The 18,155-nt window shown below is 55.2% G+C and overlaps 4 protein-coding genes across 4 annotated transcripts; 3 read left to right on the plus strand and 1 right to left on the minus strand.

The window, feature by feature from the left end:
* Window positions 1-1,409: 1,409 nt before the first annotated feature.
* VDAG_03140 (uncharacterized protein) lies at window positions 1,410-2,464 on the plus strand (the record flags this gene model as incomplete). The annotated part of the gene is made up of 1 exon (XM_009657005.1): window positions 1,410-2,464. The coding sequence occupies exon 1, from the start codon at window positions 2,216-2,218 to the stop codon at window positions 2,462-2,464; it is 249 nt and encodes an 82-aa protein (XP_009655300.1). The 5' UTR covers window positions 1,410-2,215.
* Window positions 2,465-4,166: 1,702 nt separating this feature from the next.
* Window positions 4,167-7,891, plus strand: VDAG_03141 (chitin synthase; the record flags this gene model as incomplete). Its single annotated transcript, XM_009657006.1, has 2 exons — window positions 4,167-7,401; window positions 7,458-7,891. The coding sequence occupies 2 exons, from the start codon at window positions 4,167-4,169 to the stop codon at window positions 7,889-7,891; spliced, it is 3,669 nt and encodes a 1,222-aa protein (XP_009655301.1).
* A 5,579-nt stretch (window positions 7,892-13,470) lies between these two features.
* Window positions 13,471-16,208, plus strand: VDAG_03142 (WD repeat-containing protein; the record flags this gene model as incomplete). The annotated part of the gene is made up of 3 exons (XM_009657007.1): window positions 13,471-14,448; window positions 14,505-15,633; window positions 16,060-16,208. 3 exons carry the CDS (start codon window positions 13,471-13,473, stop codon window positions 16,206-16,208), a joined length of 2,256 nt encoding a protein of 751 aa, XP_009655302.1.
* Window positions 16,209-17,377: 1,169 nt separating this feature from the next.
* VDAG_03143 (beta-glucosidase) lies at window positions 17,378-18,025 on the minus strand (the record flags this gene model as incomplete). Its single annotated transcript, XM_009657008.1, has 1 exon — window positions 17,378-18,025. The coding sequence occupies one exon, from the start codon at window positions 18,023-18,025 to the stop codon at window positions 17,378-17,380; it is 648 nt and encodes a 215-aa protein (XP_009655303.1).
* Window positions 18,026-18,155: the final 130 nt, after the last annotated feature.

Consider the following 18,155-nt stretch of genomic DNA (forward strand, 5'->3'; position numbering starts at 1 on the left):
GAAAACTTAGGCGTCATATTTGCCAGGGTCGTTCCCACCTGTCATCCCTTTGATGCCCAAATTTGGTCTCAGTACTTTGTATGATCGATAGCCGAGTGGCAGACAATACATGCTACCATTCGAATTAAAGGATATGGCGAACATTAGGTACCTTAAGGTACATTAAGATGCCTGTACGCTACCTCTGATCTGAGGAGGTGTGTTTCACAGACCTACGCCCTCAATCATGTACCTACCGAGCCAGTACCTGCCTACATACACATTAAGCTACCTATTCGAGCAGGCGGTGATCATGTTGTGTGCCTGCCCTGCGTATGCCCCGCCATGCTTTCGACTGATGGTCCCAATTGAGGCTGAGCCGACACCCAACACAAGCAAAGACTGCAGCTCGCCAGCCCGTCATGAGTCTCTGTCTTCCACCTCAGTCCACAGTACGGGGCTTGGTGCAGACGCAGTCATCACTACATGTACGTACGTTGTACACGGACCAACCCCAAGATTGCAAGGTCCCCATCGCCGTCTTGTACGGCTGACCGCTGCTTTCTTGCTTTCTTTCCGATCATGGGGCGCTTGGGGCGCGGCGCTACAAACAACTGCGCGCCAGCGTCCTTCGAGTCTGGGGGCGGAAGAGGGGGAATGGTCTGCTCGTCTACTACCTCGCCATTCCGCGAAAGGCAGACGGTTAGAGCAGCTAAGGTTACTTCGTCTTGTGTGCTACGGCCAGCCGGCGCCTGCGCTATGCACATCGCCCCCCAACCTGGCAGGGGTTGGAAATAGCATCCGTGACCCTACAGCACCCTACAGCACCCGCCTCGATAACCTTCCAGAAAGGCGAGGAGCGCCGGATCATCAGCATCCGCCAGTCCTCCCCGCGCCATTCTATTCGTGGCTGGGCGCCCGGGTCGTCTTCTCCAGAGACCGTGCTCGTTCAAACAAGATGCAGGCCAAAGCCGCCGCTTCTGCTCCGCATTCGATTCTCGGGTACCTAGTTGAAAAACGACCGGACATTCCCTCTTCGCCTGGTTGACGAAGAACCGTCAGTACAAAGATGGCTATTCCACAAGGTTGGGCGGAACACCACCCTCGTTGCCGGTTGCGACTTCGATACTTTGCCCCATCGCCCCGTAGTTCCATTTATGGCGCAATATCCAGTCGCCCCCTCATCCCTGTGGCTATCACGAACCCTGGCGCTCAAGTACCGGTTTGTAGAGTGACTAACGGCCAGTGCAATTGTGCCGCCGTTAGCCAAGACCATCTGCACAAGGCTGGCAACCCCTATCATTAATAGCGTCTTTCGTATTCCCAACGTTTGCCCCTCTCTTAAAAGCCCCTCTCCCTGCGCTGACCGTACCAGTGCCAATCGAGGAGTCTTGTCTCATTGCTCACCGTGAGAACCTCCAAGCCTGCACGGGCCCGAGACTACTATGTACGACAGAGTGGACAAGGCCCTCGCCGGCCGTGCCGCTCCATCAATTCTCCTCCCATTGCCCCGACCCCTCCCGGCTGCCATCGGCGGGCAAATGCTATGCAAATAGCGTTCGCGCCCGGACGGGTGCTTTCTTTTCGGGCACGCATACGTCCAGATCACGATCTCGACCTTGTCTTTCCAACGCATCTTTGCACGAGACGTCTCATGCACGCGCCAAGTCCAGCCGTAAACGAGAAACACCCTGCGGTGAGCTACCATCCGGAGCGTTACAATCGGATTGACATTGTACGATCAGAGATGCGTCATGGGCGCCAAGTCGTGTCCGAATAGCTGTGCTCCCTTGGGCCATAAGGCAGTGAGGCAGATAGCCGTCCTGGCGGCGGCTGTAACCCTATCACGACATGACATGAATCTAAGTTTACGAGGGATCGCACGAGGGAGGCATAATCTGGGCACCGCCGCACAGCGCACCTTTAAAACTCCACGTGCTGGCATTCAGATGATCTGCCCTGGACAGAGGGAATGGAAGGAGACGGGTCGCAGGCTGCTGTGAATCTACACAGCAGGTTGCCAGCTGTGACCTAGTTAAGTAGAAGGCGCATTCCAGCTCAGACACATGGGACATAAGACCTGGCATGAGAGAGGCTGGAGCTCGATCCCTTTCCCAGGGCATTCTTGGGGTTGGCTGTCGCGTGGAGGGTTGGTGCGTGCAAGTCGCAAGAGATTCTCTTGATCGACGAGGTTCTGGAGCGGCAAATGATCCTTCCCGAGCATCCACTCAATACCATGATCTCCCTCATCGTCGGCGTCGGTGCCATGATTGCGCGTGTCGGTTGGCAGTGTACATTGGTTGTCGCAAGAAGCTGGGTGCGGGAAGTGACAGGTAGCTGTCGGCAGGGCAACGGGCAGTGCTCGGAAATCGTAGTCGACCCTGGATGGCTTCGATGCACGCCGATCGTACCCATGTATCTTCTTGGACGAGGTGCTTCCATGTTCCGCGGTGCCATGCGAAATGGATGCGCGCTAAGGGAGTGAGATGAAGTCACTTTGAAGTATCTTTGCGTGCTGGCCCTGCGGTGAGAGTACTCCCTCAGCGATGGTGCCACTCCACGTTAGGGGCCTCTCAGGGGGCTCTGCGCCATCGAAGCCAGGACCCCAATGACCCCCGCGTGTTCAATGGACCCAGGCCGGAATGTCCGGATACTTAGCAGGTACCTGAGCCCCCTTAAAGTCTTCCCAGCACTGGCGGACTGGGCGGATTCTCGAGGCTTGCCTCACTACGATGACATCCATACTTGGACATGCATGCCCCTTCGTGGTCAGCTCGACTAGGTAGCCAAGTTTGCTAGCCCCTTTTCCCGTCCATCCACCCATCCATCTCATCCCTCGAGTTGGTTTGACAGCCACCAGCCCGGAGCCTGCTCCCTCGAGTTTCCTCGCCTACCTTATCCCATCGTCCAAGGAAGAGGGTCAGGCAAAGAATTGAATCCCTTTTCGTGGCGAGACGTTGTCTCTTCTTCCTTCGCTTCTTCTTACAGCCCGCTCGCTTTCTGGCCCGTCTCGCAATCACCACCACCTCCGCTCACTCACTCACTCTCGCTCTTTTTTTTTTTTCATTTTCCTTGTGCGACAACGCAAGGTCAAGGACTGGCGTCGCCCACCTCTCTCGTTTCAGTCCGACTGACTGCTCAACGATCGTCTGTCCTCGGTTGTCTGTCATGCCAACACGGGCTACGAGCCATCCGACTCAATCGTCTCGCACTACCCGCACCAAACGAAGGCAGAAAGAAAGACTCGGTCCTCTGTTCCAACCTATTCAGTCGCCGCACACGGCTACCCCAACGGCTTCATCCGTCGCCCGTTTCGCCATTTGACTCTGATCACGCCGCTGTCGTCCCTGACGACGAACTGCATCGCGTCGCGTCGACTTACCCTCGAGTAGGGATCACGGAAACTTCCTGGATCCCCGGATATTGAGACAGGGCGACCGATATTGCACACTTTCTTCTGAGAAAACCGGTTCTCAAAGTGGGTGCACCCGCCCGATCGCCACGCTGTTGCTCTGCCTGCACAGCCTGCTCACTGCACAGACTGTCTGTCCAGCCAGAGAGGACAGGCCTAGTTCAGGTCTGCGGCCACTGAGAGGGCTGCACGGCCACCCGTCTCCCAAGGAACCCCCGCTCAATTAGCAGGGATACATTGCCTGGCCTCAGCCAACGCAACCCACAGATTTTGCCCTGGGGCCTGTGTCCCCCTTCCCCCATAACAACCAAACCCATTGGTGAGTGAGTTCCTTGCTTCCCATTGCTTGCTTGCCTGGCCTGCCCGATCCTGCCTGCCGCCTCTGTGTGCCTACTGCACCGTACCGTACCTTTTGGCCTGGCCATTCTTTCCCAGTCCTGTCAGACATCACAAACATCACCCACGCCGCTACTCTCGTCGTCGTTAGGTGTTACGTTCACTGAGCAATTCCGCGCTCGTTCTCGTTTCCCATCGTCGTACTGTACGGTTCTTTTTTTTTTTTCCTTTCCTTTCCCTCCTCCAAACTCCACATATCCTACCTCGCTCTGAGATTCGCATCCTCTCTCCACGCGTGTCTACGCCACGCTCGCCTCTCCCAGAAGGGTGCAGTCTTTCCCTCCACCAGGCCAGGAGTGAGGAATGCGACAGCGCAGCGCATTCCTGCCATGTCAAAGATGAAACAAGCTGACTCTGTTACTTCCGCAGGACCGGCGCAATGTCTCTTCCCGAGCGACCAGGAGGCATCTCCTCTGAACATCGAAATGCCTACAGGCAATCGCAGTCCCGACGCCATCGCCCAGCAGACATTGAGGCCTCGAGCTATTACCCCGTGGAAGGAGGTCGATCAAGTCGTCATCAACCTGGGCTTTCCGCGAACTCCTTCGCAGAGACGATCCCCTCGCCTAACAATAGCTTCGTAGAGAATATGCCTCTTTCGCCCACCGGAGAGCGGCCTGCCGCGCCCGACCAGCCTTTCCAGCGGAAGAGGAGTTTGATCAGGCCTGAGAGGAACAGAATCGACAAAGACCACCCAAACTACCACTACCGGAAACATGCCGCCAACATGAGCACCATGCCCTCGGCTACCGGAAACGACCCCATCGCCGAGGATATTGAGGCCACGACCGACGTCTCCGGCAGTCGGTCCCAGACGCTCGACGGCGTGTCCGACACGTCACCCCCGCGCGGTCACGGCAGCAGGCCCAACAGCGGCGAACAAGAGAAGAAGGCGCCACGAAGCAGCGCCAAGCGCGTCTCTCGACACAAGTCCGGCAAGATCACTAAGAGTACAAAGAAGCGGAGCACGCCCCAAGAGGTCATCCGGCCGCCCAGTTTCTGGAACGTCTACTGCGCTATCATCACTTTCTGGTGCCCCGACTTTATGCTCAAGTGCTTTGGCATGCGGTCCAGGGCAGAGCAGAGAGCCTGGAGGGAAAAGATGGGCCTGATCAGTCTCATTCTGCTCATCATGGGCTGCGTTGGCTTCATCACTTTCGGCTTCACCGCTGTCGTGTGCGGCTCGCCGCCTTTACGCATGCGGGTCAACAAGGTCTCGGATGGCTACATGATCTTCCACGGCACCGCCTACGATCTGACGAGATCTGGACACCCTCCGGCCGAAGGTATCCCCGTTCCTAGGGGTCAAAGAGGCGCCAACATTCTGTGGGGCATGCCTGGCGTCGACAACCGTGGAAAGGACGGTAGCTTTCTGTTCCAGAACGTCAATGGGCGTTGCAAGGGACTCATCGAGGCGGCCCCCAACTCGGAGGTGCCGACCAATGCCAACGGCGACCTTGCCTGGTACTTCCCTTGCACGACGTTCAACCAGGACGGCAAGAGCGAGCCGAACTTTACGACACCGTACTACACTGGCTACTCGTGCCACACCAGCGAGAAGTCTCGCAACGCCTTCTACATTGATCTGAAGAAGTCTGCTGATGTCTACTTCACCTGGGACGACATCAAGAACAGCTCTCGAAACCTCATCGTCTACTCGGGCAACGTTCTCGACCTCGACCTTCTTCACTGGTTTGACTCAAGGCAGGTTACCATTCCCCAGCGCTTTGAGGAGCTCCGCGACACCAACACTGCTGCCAACAAGGCCTTCCGAGGCCGCGACGTCACTCGCCCCTTCCAGTCCAATGGTGACAAGGAGATTGCCGAGTGCTTTGAAGAGATCATCAAGGTTGGATCCATCGATACGGTCACTGTTGGCTGCATCGCTTCGCGTGTTGTCCTCTACGTCTTCCTCGCCCTGATTTTGTCTGTTGTGGGATCTCGCTTCGTTCTGGCTCTCATCTTCCAGTGGTTTATCAGCCGCAACTATGCCGCTGCCAAGACCTCCCAGTCCAGCGACAAGCGAAAGCGCAACCAGCAGATTGAGGACTGGTCCAACGACATTTACCAGGCTCCCGCAAGGATCACTGGCGACATTGGCAGCAGCGTCGTCACCTCGGACCGCAGCAGTAAGCGTGGCAGCACGTTCATGACAACCTCCCGATTCTCCACTGTCTACGGCCCTGACAGGGGCTCCTCGAATAAGCGCGTACCGACCACGATGGCCAGTTCCGGCGGCAGCGGCAGTCAGCTTCTGCACCCCAACTCGATGTATCGTCAAGGCAACGACAGTCGCAGCAGCTTCCTCCGATCCGACCCATATGCTAGTAACGTTCCTCCTTCGGATGGTCCTGGTCCCGCGGGATTCATCCACGAGGCCGTTGTGCCTCAGCCGCCTGCCGATTGGATGCCTTACGGTTTCCCGCTCGCTCACACCATCTGTCTCGTCACCGCCTACTCTGAAGGCGCCATGGGTATCCGTACCACGTTCGACTCAATCGCCACGACCGACTACCCCAACAGTCACAAGGTCATCATCGCTATTTGCGATGGTATCATCAAAGGTCATGGCGAAGAAATGGCGACCCCGGATTATGTCCTTGCTATGATGAAGGACCAAACGATGGCGCCTGAGGATGTGCAGCCCTTCTCCTACGTTGCGGTTGCCAGTGGCTCGAAGCGTCACAACATGGCCAAGGTCTACTGCGGTTTCTACGACTATGGAGCCAAGTCTGCTATCCCCGTCGACAAGCAGCAGCGAGTCCCCATGATGCTTGTTGTCAAGTGCGGCACCCCTGATGAAGCTACCAAATCGAAGCCTGGCAATCGTGGCAAGCGCGACAGTCAGATCATTCTCATGTCCTTCCTCCAGAAGATCATGTTTGACGAGCGTATGACGGAGCTCGAGTACGAAATGTTCAACGGTCTCTGGAAGGTCACGGGCATATCCCCAGACTTCTACGAGTGTGTTCTCATGGTTGATGCCGATACCAAGGTTTTTCCGGACAGTCTGACGCACATGTTGTCCGCCATGGTCAAGGACCCTGAGATTATGGGTCTCTGTGGTGAGACCAAGATCGCCAACAAGCGTGACAGCTGGGTTTCCGCCATCCAGGTCTTCGAGTACTTCATCTCCCACCACCTCGCCAAATCTTTCGAATCAGTTTTTGGTGGTGTCACCTGTCTGCCTGGTTGTTTCTGCATGTACCGCATCAAGGCGCCCAAGGGGGCTCAAAATTACTGGGTGCCCATCCTCGCCAACCCCGATGTTGTTGAGCACTATTCAGAGAACGTTGTCGACACGCTCCACAAAAAGAACCTCTTGCTCCTTGGCGAGGATCGTTATTTGAGTACTCTCATGTTGCGCACTTTCCCCAAGCGCAAGCAAGTCTTCGTTCCGCAGGCTGTCTGCAAGACAACCGTACCCGATACATTCATGGTCCTGTTGTCCCAGCGTCGCCGATGGATCAACTCGACCATTCATAACCTTATGGAGCTCGTCTTGGTCCGGGATCTCTGCGGCACGTTCTGCTTCAGCATGCAATTTATCGTATTTGTCGAGCTGATGGGAACTCTTGTCCTGCCCGCTGCCATCGCCTTTACCTTCTATGTCGGTATGTTCATTTGCCCTGTCCCTCGCCGGGGTCTTGTGCTAACCATTCTTGTCCAGTCATCATGTCCATCGTCTCCAAGCCTGTGCAGGTCATCCCGCTCATTCTCCTGGCTCTCATTCTCGGTCTCCCAGCTGTCCTCATCGTCATTACAGCGCATTCCTGGTCGTACCTCGTCTGGATGATGATCTACCTCTTCTCTCTGCCTGTGTGGAACTTTGTTCTCCCCGTTTACGCCTTCTGGAAGTTTGACGATTTCTCCTGGGGTGACACACGAAAAACGGCAGGCGAAACGACCAAGAAGGCTGGTCTCGAATACGAGGGCGAGTTCGACAGCAGCAAGATCACCATGAAGCGCTGGGCCGAGTTTGAGCGCGAGAGGCGCTCCAAGGCAAACTACTGGGGCTCCAAGGAGAATGTTGTTGGCGGAGGCAACAGCTGGTCCATGCCACCAGGGCACCAGTACCATGACGATTACTATTCAGACGCCTGAGCTTGGTGTTGACAGCGAAGTGACGGAGAGGTTGCACGCATGGTTTGTGTTTTTATGACGGGTGGTGTTTATACATGTTCTTCGAGGGCCCCGTATTACGTGCAAAAGGCGCCCCTGGGTCTATTGAGATGCCACCCCGGCTGCCATAATAAGGCGAGGCAAGCCGGGGCAGAGCACAAGGAGCCATATTTATTCTTGTTTCTGAACGCCTTGTTGCTAGTGTCGGCTGGAATGGCTGCCATTGTCGCGGGAGAAAGAGGCCATGCACGGGTTTGGCAGCATTTGGAGCCGGCGTATCATCCTGTATTTATTCTTCTCCCCCACGCCTGTAACCAAACCCTCCCCCTTTTCGCTATAGCACATAGGGTTGTGATATATAACTTTGCTTGTGAAGCAAAGGCGGGGGAGTCAGTAGATAACGTACCCTTTTTTTTCAAAATGATGGCATCAAACGCTCTGGGAATGCCTCCATGCCCTTCTCCATCTGCATGACAACATGTCGGTGATCTCCGGCCAAGGTGGAAGGAAGATCATCTGCGATGCAATGCAAGTCGTTGCAAGTGGTATTTTTCCCTTAAATGAGTCGTGGCCGGGATGAGGACAAGTGGGGGGGCTGGTCAAGTGAGTGGCCGAGAATCGGTCCATGTCACTTCTGGCAAGGGGGAAAGGAGGGCGCAGAGTCACGAGGTTCAGCGAGCTGTCACATCTCAACAAAGGCCTGCTCTCCCCACCCCCCTTTCTTCCCTTCTTGGGAGACCGAGGGGTTGGGAGTTCTGTTGTACTGTACAGAAGCAGCTCGATGGTGCGTGCCATGGCCGTCGATGACCCCGAGTACCTACACACACAACACGCACACGCACACCTGAACTGAGCCTTGCCGCTTTTAGCTACCGAGGGCTTTCGGTCCCGAGAAGTCTGTTCGGCCACACGTGTACACACGCGCGCGCGTCCTCGTTCGATGGAGAGCGAAGGCTCTTCATTGCCTCCTTCGCGGCAGCTCGCACGGCAGTGGCGCGCCCTTGAAAGTTCGGCGGATCGCCTAAGGATTTGAAATCTTCAAGCCTTGCGCTTGACTTTAGAGTGGAGACATACTGTCTGACATGTCTGGCGTCTGCGCCTCCAAACCATGGGGAAGGGAGGCATCAGGGGGGGAGCACTGGCGTTCTAGCTGCAGGCTTCCGTGGAATCTTCATGAGCACAGTCTTCACCCTCGCAAGAACAGCTGGTTCGGAACAGCTGAATAAGGCAGCTCCGTTCCGTCGCCGCGAGGAGACGTGCATGCGAGGCATCCTCGCCGCGCGCCGGTCCGCAAACTGTCGGGCGTGCCTCCGTGCTCGCGAAGCAAGCTCTGACGGCGTCCCGACGGCCGCTGCACCATCAGCGGTGCTGGATCTTCGTTCCTCCTTTGATAAAGTTGAAACACCAGCTAGTCAGGCCTGTGCAAGAGCTTACGCGCGCACTGAAGGCGCCTCGGCTGGTTAGCCGACACAGCCTCGTACGAGCCTGCATCGCCATCCCTCCCCTCGGACGGGCTCTCCAGACGTTGACGTAGCTGCGTGCCGGGCGTTTACAAGATCAGTCGTGGCCAGAACCTTTTTACTACCTTCCAGGCGGAAATGGGTTTCCCCTCTCTACGGTGCGGTGGGCTGTAAAATGTCAACCGCTGACGCGTTCCCATCGATGGTGGCGAGATAGGCAGTTACTTAATTCGCTGGTTGGTGAATCCAGCCAAGAACATCTTGGAGGTAAGTTAACTGGGGCGCCTTGTCCGAGAAGCAGGCATTTAAAGTAAATATGTCGGAGAGCCCGAATGCTCTTCCGGGACATTGCTCTGGCCGAGGGTCCTGGGTGGCAGGCTGGTGTGTGGGCGTTGGAAGGTGATCAGTCTATGTTCAGCCCCGATCACTCATTTGCTAACGAGCTGAAACATTCGAGTGAGTACTATAGAACTATGCATAAGAAGGAGGCAACACGAATGGTCTGTCTCATATCAATATTTGTGCCAGGACTCTCTTTGGACTTGCTGCAATCTCTGGTATAACGGAGGCACAACTCCTTACGTGTCAGGAAAACATCTTAGGATAACTTCTTACATTTGAACACCCATTTATCCTGACTTTGTACTGATATACACCAGCTGGGCCATATATGCAAGACCTTGATATATCCAGTGCGGCTCATCTCCTCCGACACAGACACTTCAACGAACGCCTAACATCCAGCCGAAGATCTTCGCCCGACTACCCTAACCCCCGGACCATTTAGTAGTAAAGCCTTTACAAAGAGGCTCACTCTGAGAGTCGGGTCCATAGTAAGAGCTCACAATATCAAACAGTACAACTCTCGTCGCGCACATGACTGCCGTCCTTTGCACGCTGTTTGAAATCGTAGTCGACGCTCTCGTGTCGAGGAACGGGATATTGGAGCCACCGGTTCCTTGCAAAGATCATGAAACTTGTCCACTGAGCGCATTCAACTTGGACTAAATGATCATCAAACCCATGGACGGGCTAGCTTGCCTACCCACCAGTTCGATGGAGACATGACACGGCAGTAGCGAAGGCCACTCGTTGGGAGTACTACTTTGTTCTCTTCTCCGCCCATATCCGCACCAAGGCTACAGGCTTTGAGGAGGCGTCATTATTGTACCCAGAAACTCTCTCGGATGGGCCGAAACGTAACATCCACAGAATTCTCGGGGCGCAAGGCTGGGAATGCAAACCAAGGAAGCATGCATGACAAGATGTCCGGGAGGTCGAGCCGTTGCGTGACAAATTGTCCTCTCTTCCCCGTCGTTTAAACTTCTTCTTGCAGCAAAGCTTATAAGTTGTGAAATTTGACTTTGTTACACAAGGTCCAAAGTTGTATATTTCGCTTGACGTAAGCCACGATGTGCCCTGACCCTCTCGAATAGGTAGATGGGGAGAACTACCTCGTCATGCTCGGGACACGACGTCGGGGACTGTCAAAGTTGGCTTATAGCGGCAAGGCGGGCGAGCTAGCGTCCGTTGCGGGCCAGGAGAGTGGCAGTTTGTCAGCAATTAGCGAACCAGCCAGATCAACAGTGTCAATCTTTCAACGTCCACTTTTGTCGGTCTCACAAGTAAAACCCACCAAGGCAGTCGGCCACAACTCTTCCAGGGACCTCGTGCAAAGCCCGCGAGGGTCGACAAACAGGCTGTGCTCACAACGGCTGACTGAAGCCATGCGGGCAGCCGTTTTGAATGAGGGCGAGTCACTTATTTAGTGGGTTCTGCGCAGCTGTCTTGGGTGTGGGGGGCTCGTGTATGTGGTGGGAGACCATTAGGTGGGTGGCTGCCTTTTGCCTAGGCAGACAGGGCAGGATCCGTGTTGTTGAACCAACGTAGCTACCAGGTAGGAGCGAAGTCGAGGTAGGGATGGGCGGGTCGCGACAGGGGATGGGGGGTCGGCGGCCCGTGTAGGGGGGGAGGACATTGGGGGTCGCAAGTAAGGCCCTCGTCTAGACCAAGAGGAGGAGGAGGGACTTGACGGCAGCCTCAAATAGGAAGGGAAGTCAAACCTATCATATGACTCTCAACAATTATCTAGCACATGTGGCCAACAATGTTTGACCTCGCATGGTGGGTAGACGAGGAGCAGAGTCGTCCCTGCACTGCCTTATTGCCTTGTTGCCTCATTGCCTCGGTGTGCCTCGTGCTCAGCACCTCATTGTGCACCGACGAGGAAGTTGGCAGTTTAAGAGAGGCGCGAAGAACTCTGATGAGGTTGAGGGGCAAACTATCGCACCGCATATGATGAATACCAGCACAAGGCGCATCGCATCTGTCGGCGGGTCCATGTCCTGGCTTGCGGTTTCTGACCCTGATAGGCGCCATGCATGGTGCCACGAGGAGGGAGAGGGGGGCGAGCGCCGTGGGCCTCCTCTCCGCCGACATGGGGACGGCTTCCGAATCGGACGAGGTACATCGCAATGTGCTGATGGCGGGACGGTCAAGGTGACATTGGTCTCCTGGTGGTGACTCGACGTCTTGGGACGGATGATCTTACTATCGAAAGTGTGGGTGAATTGAAGAAAGGAGCCCTTGGCACAGTGGGGAGGCAGCAATGTGCGACGCTCCAGGCTGTGGATCGCATATCCTGTGATGAGAAGGATTTCTTCCATGTTGCGTAACCATGGCTCCCGTCGCGAGCCTTCTCGAGTCGGATGGCTGCTGAAGTGCACCTGTTTTGAGGTGATACAACCCAGTTGTCGGTGCTGAGGGCCGGTTCGAGACAAGCAGGAGCTGGAGTTTTGGTGCAAGAACAGCTTTTGAGAGCTGAGGGGGTCTCTACAAGTCAACGAATCCGAGGTGATGATGTGTCCGGCACAGATGCGGTGCCTGACTTGTGTCAGTGCCTCTCAAGGTGTCCACTACCCAAGGTGGCCCATTTGACTCGTCAGCGAGCTGAAATTTACTCTAAAGTCAAGTTGTCATGATGATGGACGACGACATCGTTCCTCTTGACTCCTACCCTGGTCAAAAGCGGCGATATGGGGCAAGAGCTTTCAGCGGGCTGTCGGGTGGCTCCTGGTGAGGATGCGACAGGCTAGTCTCTGCGCGGCAAGATCATGTCCCAGGCAGGCCCTCGCCTTTTGCCTTTTGCCTTCCGCCCAGTGGCACCTACGGCCATGGATGTCGGGATGCCCCTGCCCTGCCCTGCCCTGCCTGCCCTGCTCCTAACCGTTGTCCGCTATCCTGGCCGCCTGCGTCTGCTCTTTTCGTACTGTTGCTCTGTCGCTGTTGCCGTCTTCCTCCTGGGGTCATGGTTGCCGCTCTGTGCACTTTCCCGGTGGGCGATTGCCAATTGCCAATTGGCAGTGGGCCGGGGCCCCCTTCTCCGTCTGCCCCCCCCGGCCCATCCAGTCTTGCCAGTCAAACCCATGTCGACTTGTCCTGCTTTATTGCCGACCCCAACTTCTAGTTCCCAGCAATTCCAAGACCGTGTCTTCGCCTCTTCTCGCCCCTCTGGCTTGTGCCAAACACGTTGGCCATCTCTTACTGTCTCTGGCTTCGCAAGAGAGCAATCCCTCGTTCTTCAGACGGCACAACCCGCAAGTCTGACTCACTCTGTCTGTGGCCGCGCAAATCCCACCAAACTGTTCAAAAGCCGAGACGAACTCACCTGGATACTGGCGTGACGCTGGGTTGGCTCGTTGCAGTCCCGCAACCTTCGTTATTGCCGGATGAACGTCAACGAGGCATCAAACCTCATGCCGTCGCTTTACCGACACTAGACTTGGCTGCCAAAATTGGGCGGCCGGCGAACTCAAAAGCAAAAGGACCCAATCCTTTTGATCGCACTAACCTAGCTGCCACGGGACTAGGGGAACTGTAACCCCCCGAGACCTTGAAAAGCAAAGAGCCTCCCCGGATGAGCATGGCAAACTGAGTTCGGTACGATATTGACATTACCAAGCACCCACTCGAAGGTGAGGTGGCCAGTTGACCACCAACCGCCTGGGCCCTACGCATCGTGGACGTCAATGGTCTCCGCCAACTCGCTAATCTGCTCTGCCGATGATCAAGAGCTGCCCTGGAACATCACCAACTTTCACCATGCGTCCACGGGCGAACCAGGCCGTTCACTCACAGGTCTACCCTCCAGTTGCTTCCGACCCCTCACATGATCATGCCCTTGGGATGACCTCGCCGGCTCTTGAAGGCGCTGACCAACATTTGAGCCCCCAAAGCCGCCAAAACGGGACAGAGGCCAGCGCTTCAGCCACTGTTGGTCTCAATCATCACGGTGCTGTGCACCCACAGCCTATTGCCCCATCGAGTCTACCCATCTCAGGCATCACCACCAGTCAGACTCCCGCGCACTTGATACCGGATCCTGGTGAGATGCATGAGCTTCAAGAGTATCATGAGCAGAATGGAGCCGACGGTACCGAGGGTGCTTTAGCACCGCAGACGAATCTTGAAGCGTTTAACGCCGTTCCCATGGCAATGCAACATCCTCAACACGTCAGCATGCAGTTGGCTGACCCCCATCTCGAAGGCCTGCTCGAAACAACCAACTCGGGTGCCACTTCGGGGCCGCTCTCTCACACTGAGACTCTTTATCCACCCCACCTCACCGTTTCACCTCATGCCCCGATCGATCCGGTGGTGGTGAACTCCGAAGACCAGTCCTTCCTTCTGACAGCCCTTCCACCCGTGCAGCCAGCATTCGGAAGTCTCAATGCACCTGGAGTACTCACGCTGGATCTTCACGCACAACTGAATCTGTTCAGCACCGCCCAGCCCACGTCTCTCGGCCCCGAGAACCATGGCCTGAACGAGTTCCTTAGGATATGGGCACTGAGTGATCGATGGGGTTCTTCAAGCATGCCAGGCCCTCGGCTGGATAGAATCAGCGCCCAACTGGCCGCTAAGCCCATGCGTATGAGCTATGAAGAGCTTGACGGCGAAGGAATGGATTTGCAGGGCTTGGACTGGGAGGACATAGGCGTGTCGCGCAAGTATGCACGTGAGCGACGAAAACTCACTTACAAAAATTACACCAACAAGCTAGACTCCGACAAGTGGAAGGTGAGAATCTTGACATCTACTATAGAAGTATATCACGCTGACATGCTGTGTTGTAGATCCGTCCCTTCGACGGAGCGATCCCTAGTTCAGAGAACTTCTACAGGTTTCGGCGCATGGATTTGCGCCGTAACGTTCATCTAGCACATTTCCAACTACGAAATGTACTGGCTTGCGCTGACCGGAGCCACGTCTTCTACCCGGGTAGGGATGTGATCCACCGCATAAACCCTCTGTCTGGCCATTCCGACGTGGCTATGGATTTGAGTGATTTGCATCACGTCCAAATTTCGACACTCGATGCTAAGCATGGCATGCTTGTTGTCGGAACATTCAACGGGGAGTACTGTATGCGTAATGTCCACTCGCAAGACCCGAGGTTCACGGAGGGCCAGGTCACCAACAACAGCAGTTGCATCACAAATCACCTGCAGATTCATGAGTCGCGCCACTCGACCAGTCCTTTGGTCGCATTTTCTTCGAACGACCAAGGCTTCCGTGTCATGGACATCGCTACGCAGAAGTTTACACTGGACACGAAGTTCAAGTTTCCCATGAACTGCACCGCCCTTTCCCCCGACGGTCGACTACGTGTCATGGTCGGCGACAGTAATTCGGTCATCATAGCCTGTGCCGAGAGTGGCGGCCCCGTTCAGTGGCTCTCTGGCCACCGTGATCATGGCTTTGCGTGTGCTTGGTCCGAGGATGGCTGGACGGTAGCAACAGCAGCACAGGACAAGAGCGTCAAAATATGGGATGCTCGTCGGTGGACCAACTCGAGCGCTAGAGCCACACCTGTGGCTACAATCCGATCAGAGCTGGCCAGTGTTCGCGGACTGCGGTTTTCTCCAGTTGGCAACGGGCCTCCGGTACTTGTTGCGGCGGAAGAGGCCGACTTTGTCAACATTGTCAATGCACGCACGTTCCGTCACAAGCAGACGATCGATGTCTTTGGCGAAATCGGCGGAGTAGGATTCACAGATGACGGCAACGAGTTGAACATATTGTGTACGGACCGTCACCGAGGCGGTCTGATTCAGCTTGACCGATGCAACTACGGATCCAAGTCCGAATTCATAGGCTCTTTTCAGCCAAACACCATGGACGATATATGGAAGCAGCCTTACCGGTCTGCACTACACGATGAAGAAGGCCTCGACGAGGGGCTGACACGCGGTGGGCCAGCAGGTCCGCGCACCAGATTATACTGGGACGATATGGAGCCCTTTTGAAGCATTTTGCATGATACCCGAGCACATACGACGAAATGTCTGATGAGAGGAGATGACTTATGAGGGGCGCATTCATATCCCTGCATTGCAATCTGAACGGCGAAGCATACTTGAGTCTGCAAGCTTGGGATTGCCGTTTGACGTCGTAATTCACAACACGTGGCTTTGACTCTGCCGTTGCTTCCCTCCGCCCTCATACTGCATGCGGTATGATGACAGTCCGTGTGTCTGCCGAATCATGAACAGCGGCAAACATACGCAACGAGCACCTGGCTAGACAATGTTTTAGGAGGTAGAAGTGCGCTTGTATAAGATGTACGAGTTTGGCAGGTAGCATTATCTTCCTGGCTAGCAAAATCATAGTTACATTTCTACGCTGCAGAAACAGAAAAATCAAGTGGTGCTACGTTGGGACTCGTCGTTCCCGTCACAAGCTTGAGGCGAAACTGGCATGGCGATGATGCTGAGAGCTGGGACACGGCAGCTCAAGCTGTTGCGGACATGCCGTATAGAAATAGCAATGTTGAGTAGAGCTATGACAGTTTGTAGCATGAATATTCAATGCCGGGTCGCAATTGCAGAAGGGTCAAGAGACGATGACGACGGTCAAGTCTTCCTTTGTTTCACCCACATTTCCGCGCAACTTCTGACCGTTGGCTTTTTTTTTTTTTTTTTTTTTGCAGTAAGGATATCTAGTGAGGGAGCCCAGATCAAGACCCGCGGGCTTTGCTAGATTGTGTATTGAGTGAATAAAGTTCCAGAGCCTGCAATTCGAGTAGCACCCAAGAGCCGGCCGGCTTTATTAGTGTCCAGAAAGAGTCGTTTCGTGTGCGTTGCAGGCACCCACCGCATGTGGACCGCATGCCGGTCAGTCGGACCCCGCCGGATGGATGTAACTGTGTATGAATCGTTCGGTCATGGGGTCGGCCCTCTGTTCCCCCTCCATGACACCGTGGTTGTTTGAAAGAATTACAGCACGAGGAACGATGACCAATTTCCTAGTTTTCACAGCAAAAAGGATAAGACCGCGGGCTTGGATTGGCAGAGATCTGTGGCCAGGGTGTATACCGAAGCTTCACGATCCACGTATGAGACACTACTAGGACTGCTACTAGCTACAACATAAACATACATGACTGGGCGAGCAAAACACCCAAGAAGAATGGGAGAATACAAGAAACCGGGGGAACATCAGAAGAAACCAAAAGGATGAATCCCCGTGTAAGCTCTTCATCTTGACTCGATTCTCCAAACCAGCCTGACTGGTGCACGGCGAGAGATCAAGTTGAACCCCCCCCCCCCGGACACACATTGGATGAGGCGAGATGGCAAAAAGCTTTTGTTCAATGCAGATGAATCATTTCGAAAAGCAGGAGGGAGCGCTTCCCATGCTTGGACTACCGAAACAGGAACATAAAAAAAAAGATATGCAAGGTTCGCCTATATCATCCAAGATTGAGAGAAATGTTGGGGGGTTTTTTTTTGCTCCGCTGCACATAACGACTAGCCAGGTGACGAACGTTTCCGAGAGAAAGAGATGACCCGAGGACAAGGACATGGCGTTATCAACGTTATGGTCCGTTTCATATACATTGCAAGCTAGTGAGCTATGGGCGGTATGCAGGATAGGTTGTAAATAACAGTCGATATTTGTCTGGCCAAGTGTCGACGCGGATTATGGAAACATGAGGGGTGTACGTCTAGTACGAAGGCGTGTTACCACCCGCGAAGAGATGACCGCAGCCCCAGGACTGCTCGCAGCCGCAAGCACCAGGATCCTTCCACTCATCGTCGTGGAACGAGAAGAAAACGGTCTTTTCACCAACAAGCTCACGGATGGAGGTGATGGCCAAGGTCTGCTCAGCCCTACCGGTGGTGGCCTTGCCGTTGGCGCTGCCGCCGGTAGGCCAGCCGCACTCAAGGTTGAGGGCAGGCTTGTTGCCACAGATGCTGTTCTCGAGGATGTCAAGCTGGTTCTTAACGAACTTGCCGGCATCCGCAGGGGCGACCTCAGCGTTGAAGTAGGGGTGAATCTGACCACCGACAACGTCAACGACGGGGCAGATGATAGCGGCAACCTCCTTCTGCTCCCAGACACTCAGAGTCTCGGCAGTGGTGTAAGGACCCTTGTAGCCGGCAGCGGTGCACGACTGCTTGACGGAGACAATGAGGGTCTTCAGAGAGGCGGCGTCGCAACGGCCCTGGAAGATGCACTCGTTACCGATGACAAAGAGGTCGACAAGGTCCCAGTGGCCGGCCTGTCCCCACTTGATGATGGCGTCGATCTGCTCCTTGACCTGAGGGTTCTCAGGGTTGCAGGTGTCCTTGACGAAGATGCCAATGATCATGCGGAGGCCGTGCTCCTTGCAGGCGTCACCGACGTTCTCGAGGGTGGAGCAGTCAGTGGAGTAAACGCGGATGGTATCGAAACCGGACTGCTTGATGACGGCAATGTCCTTGTTGACCTGCTCGGCGGTC

This window comes from Verticillium dahliae, genomic scaffold (genome assembly GCF_000150675.1).
Source record: "Verticillium dahliae VdLs.17 supercont1.5 genomic scaffold, whole genome shotgun sequence".
Lineage (NCBI taxonomy): Eukaryota > Fungi > Ascomycota > Sordariomycetes > Glomerellales > Plectosphaerellaceae > Verticillium > Verticillium dahliae.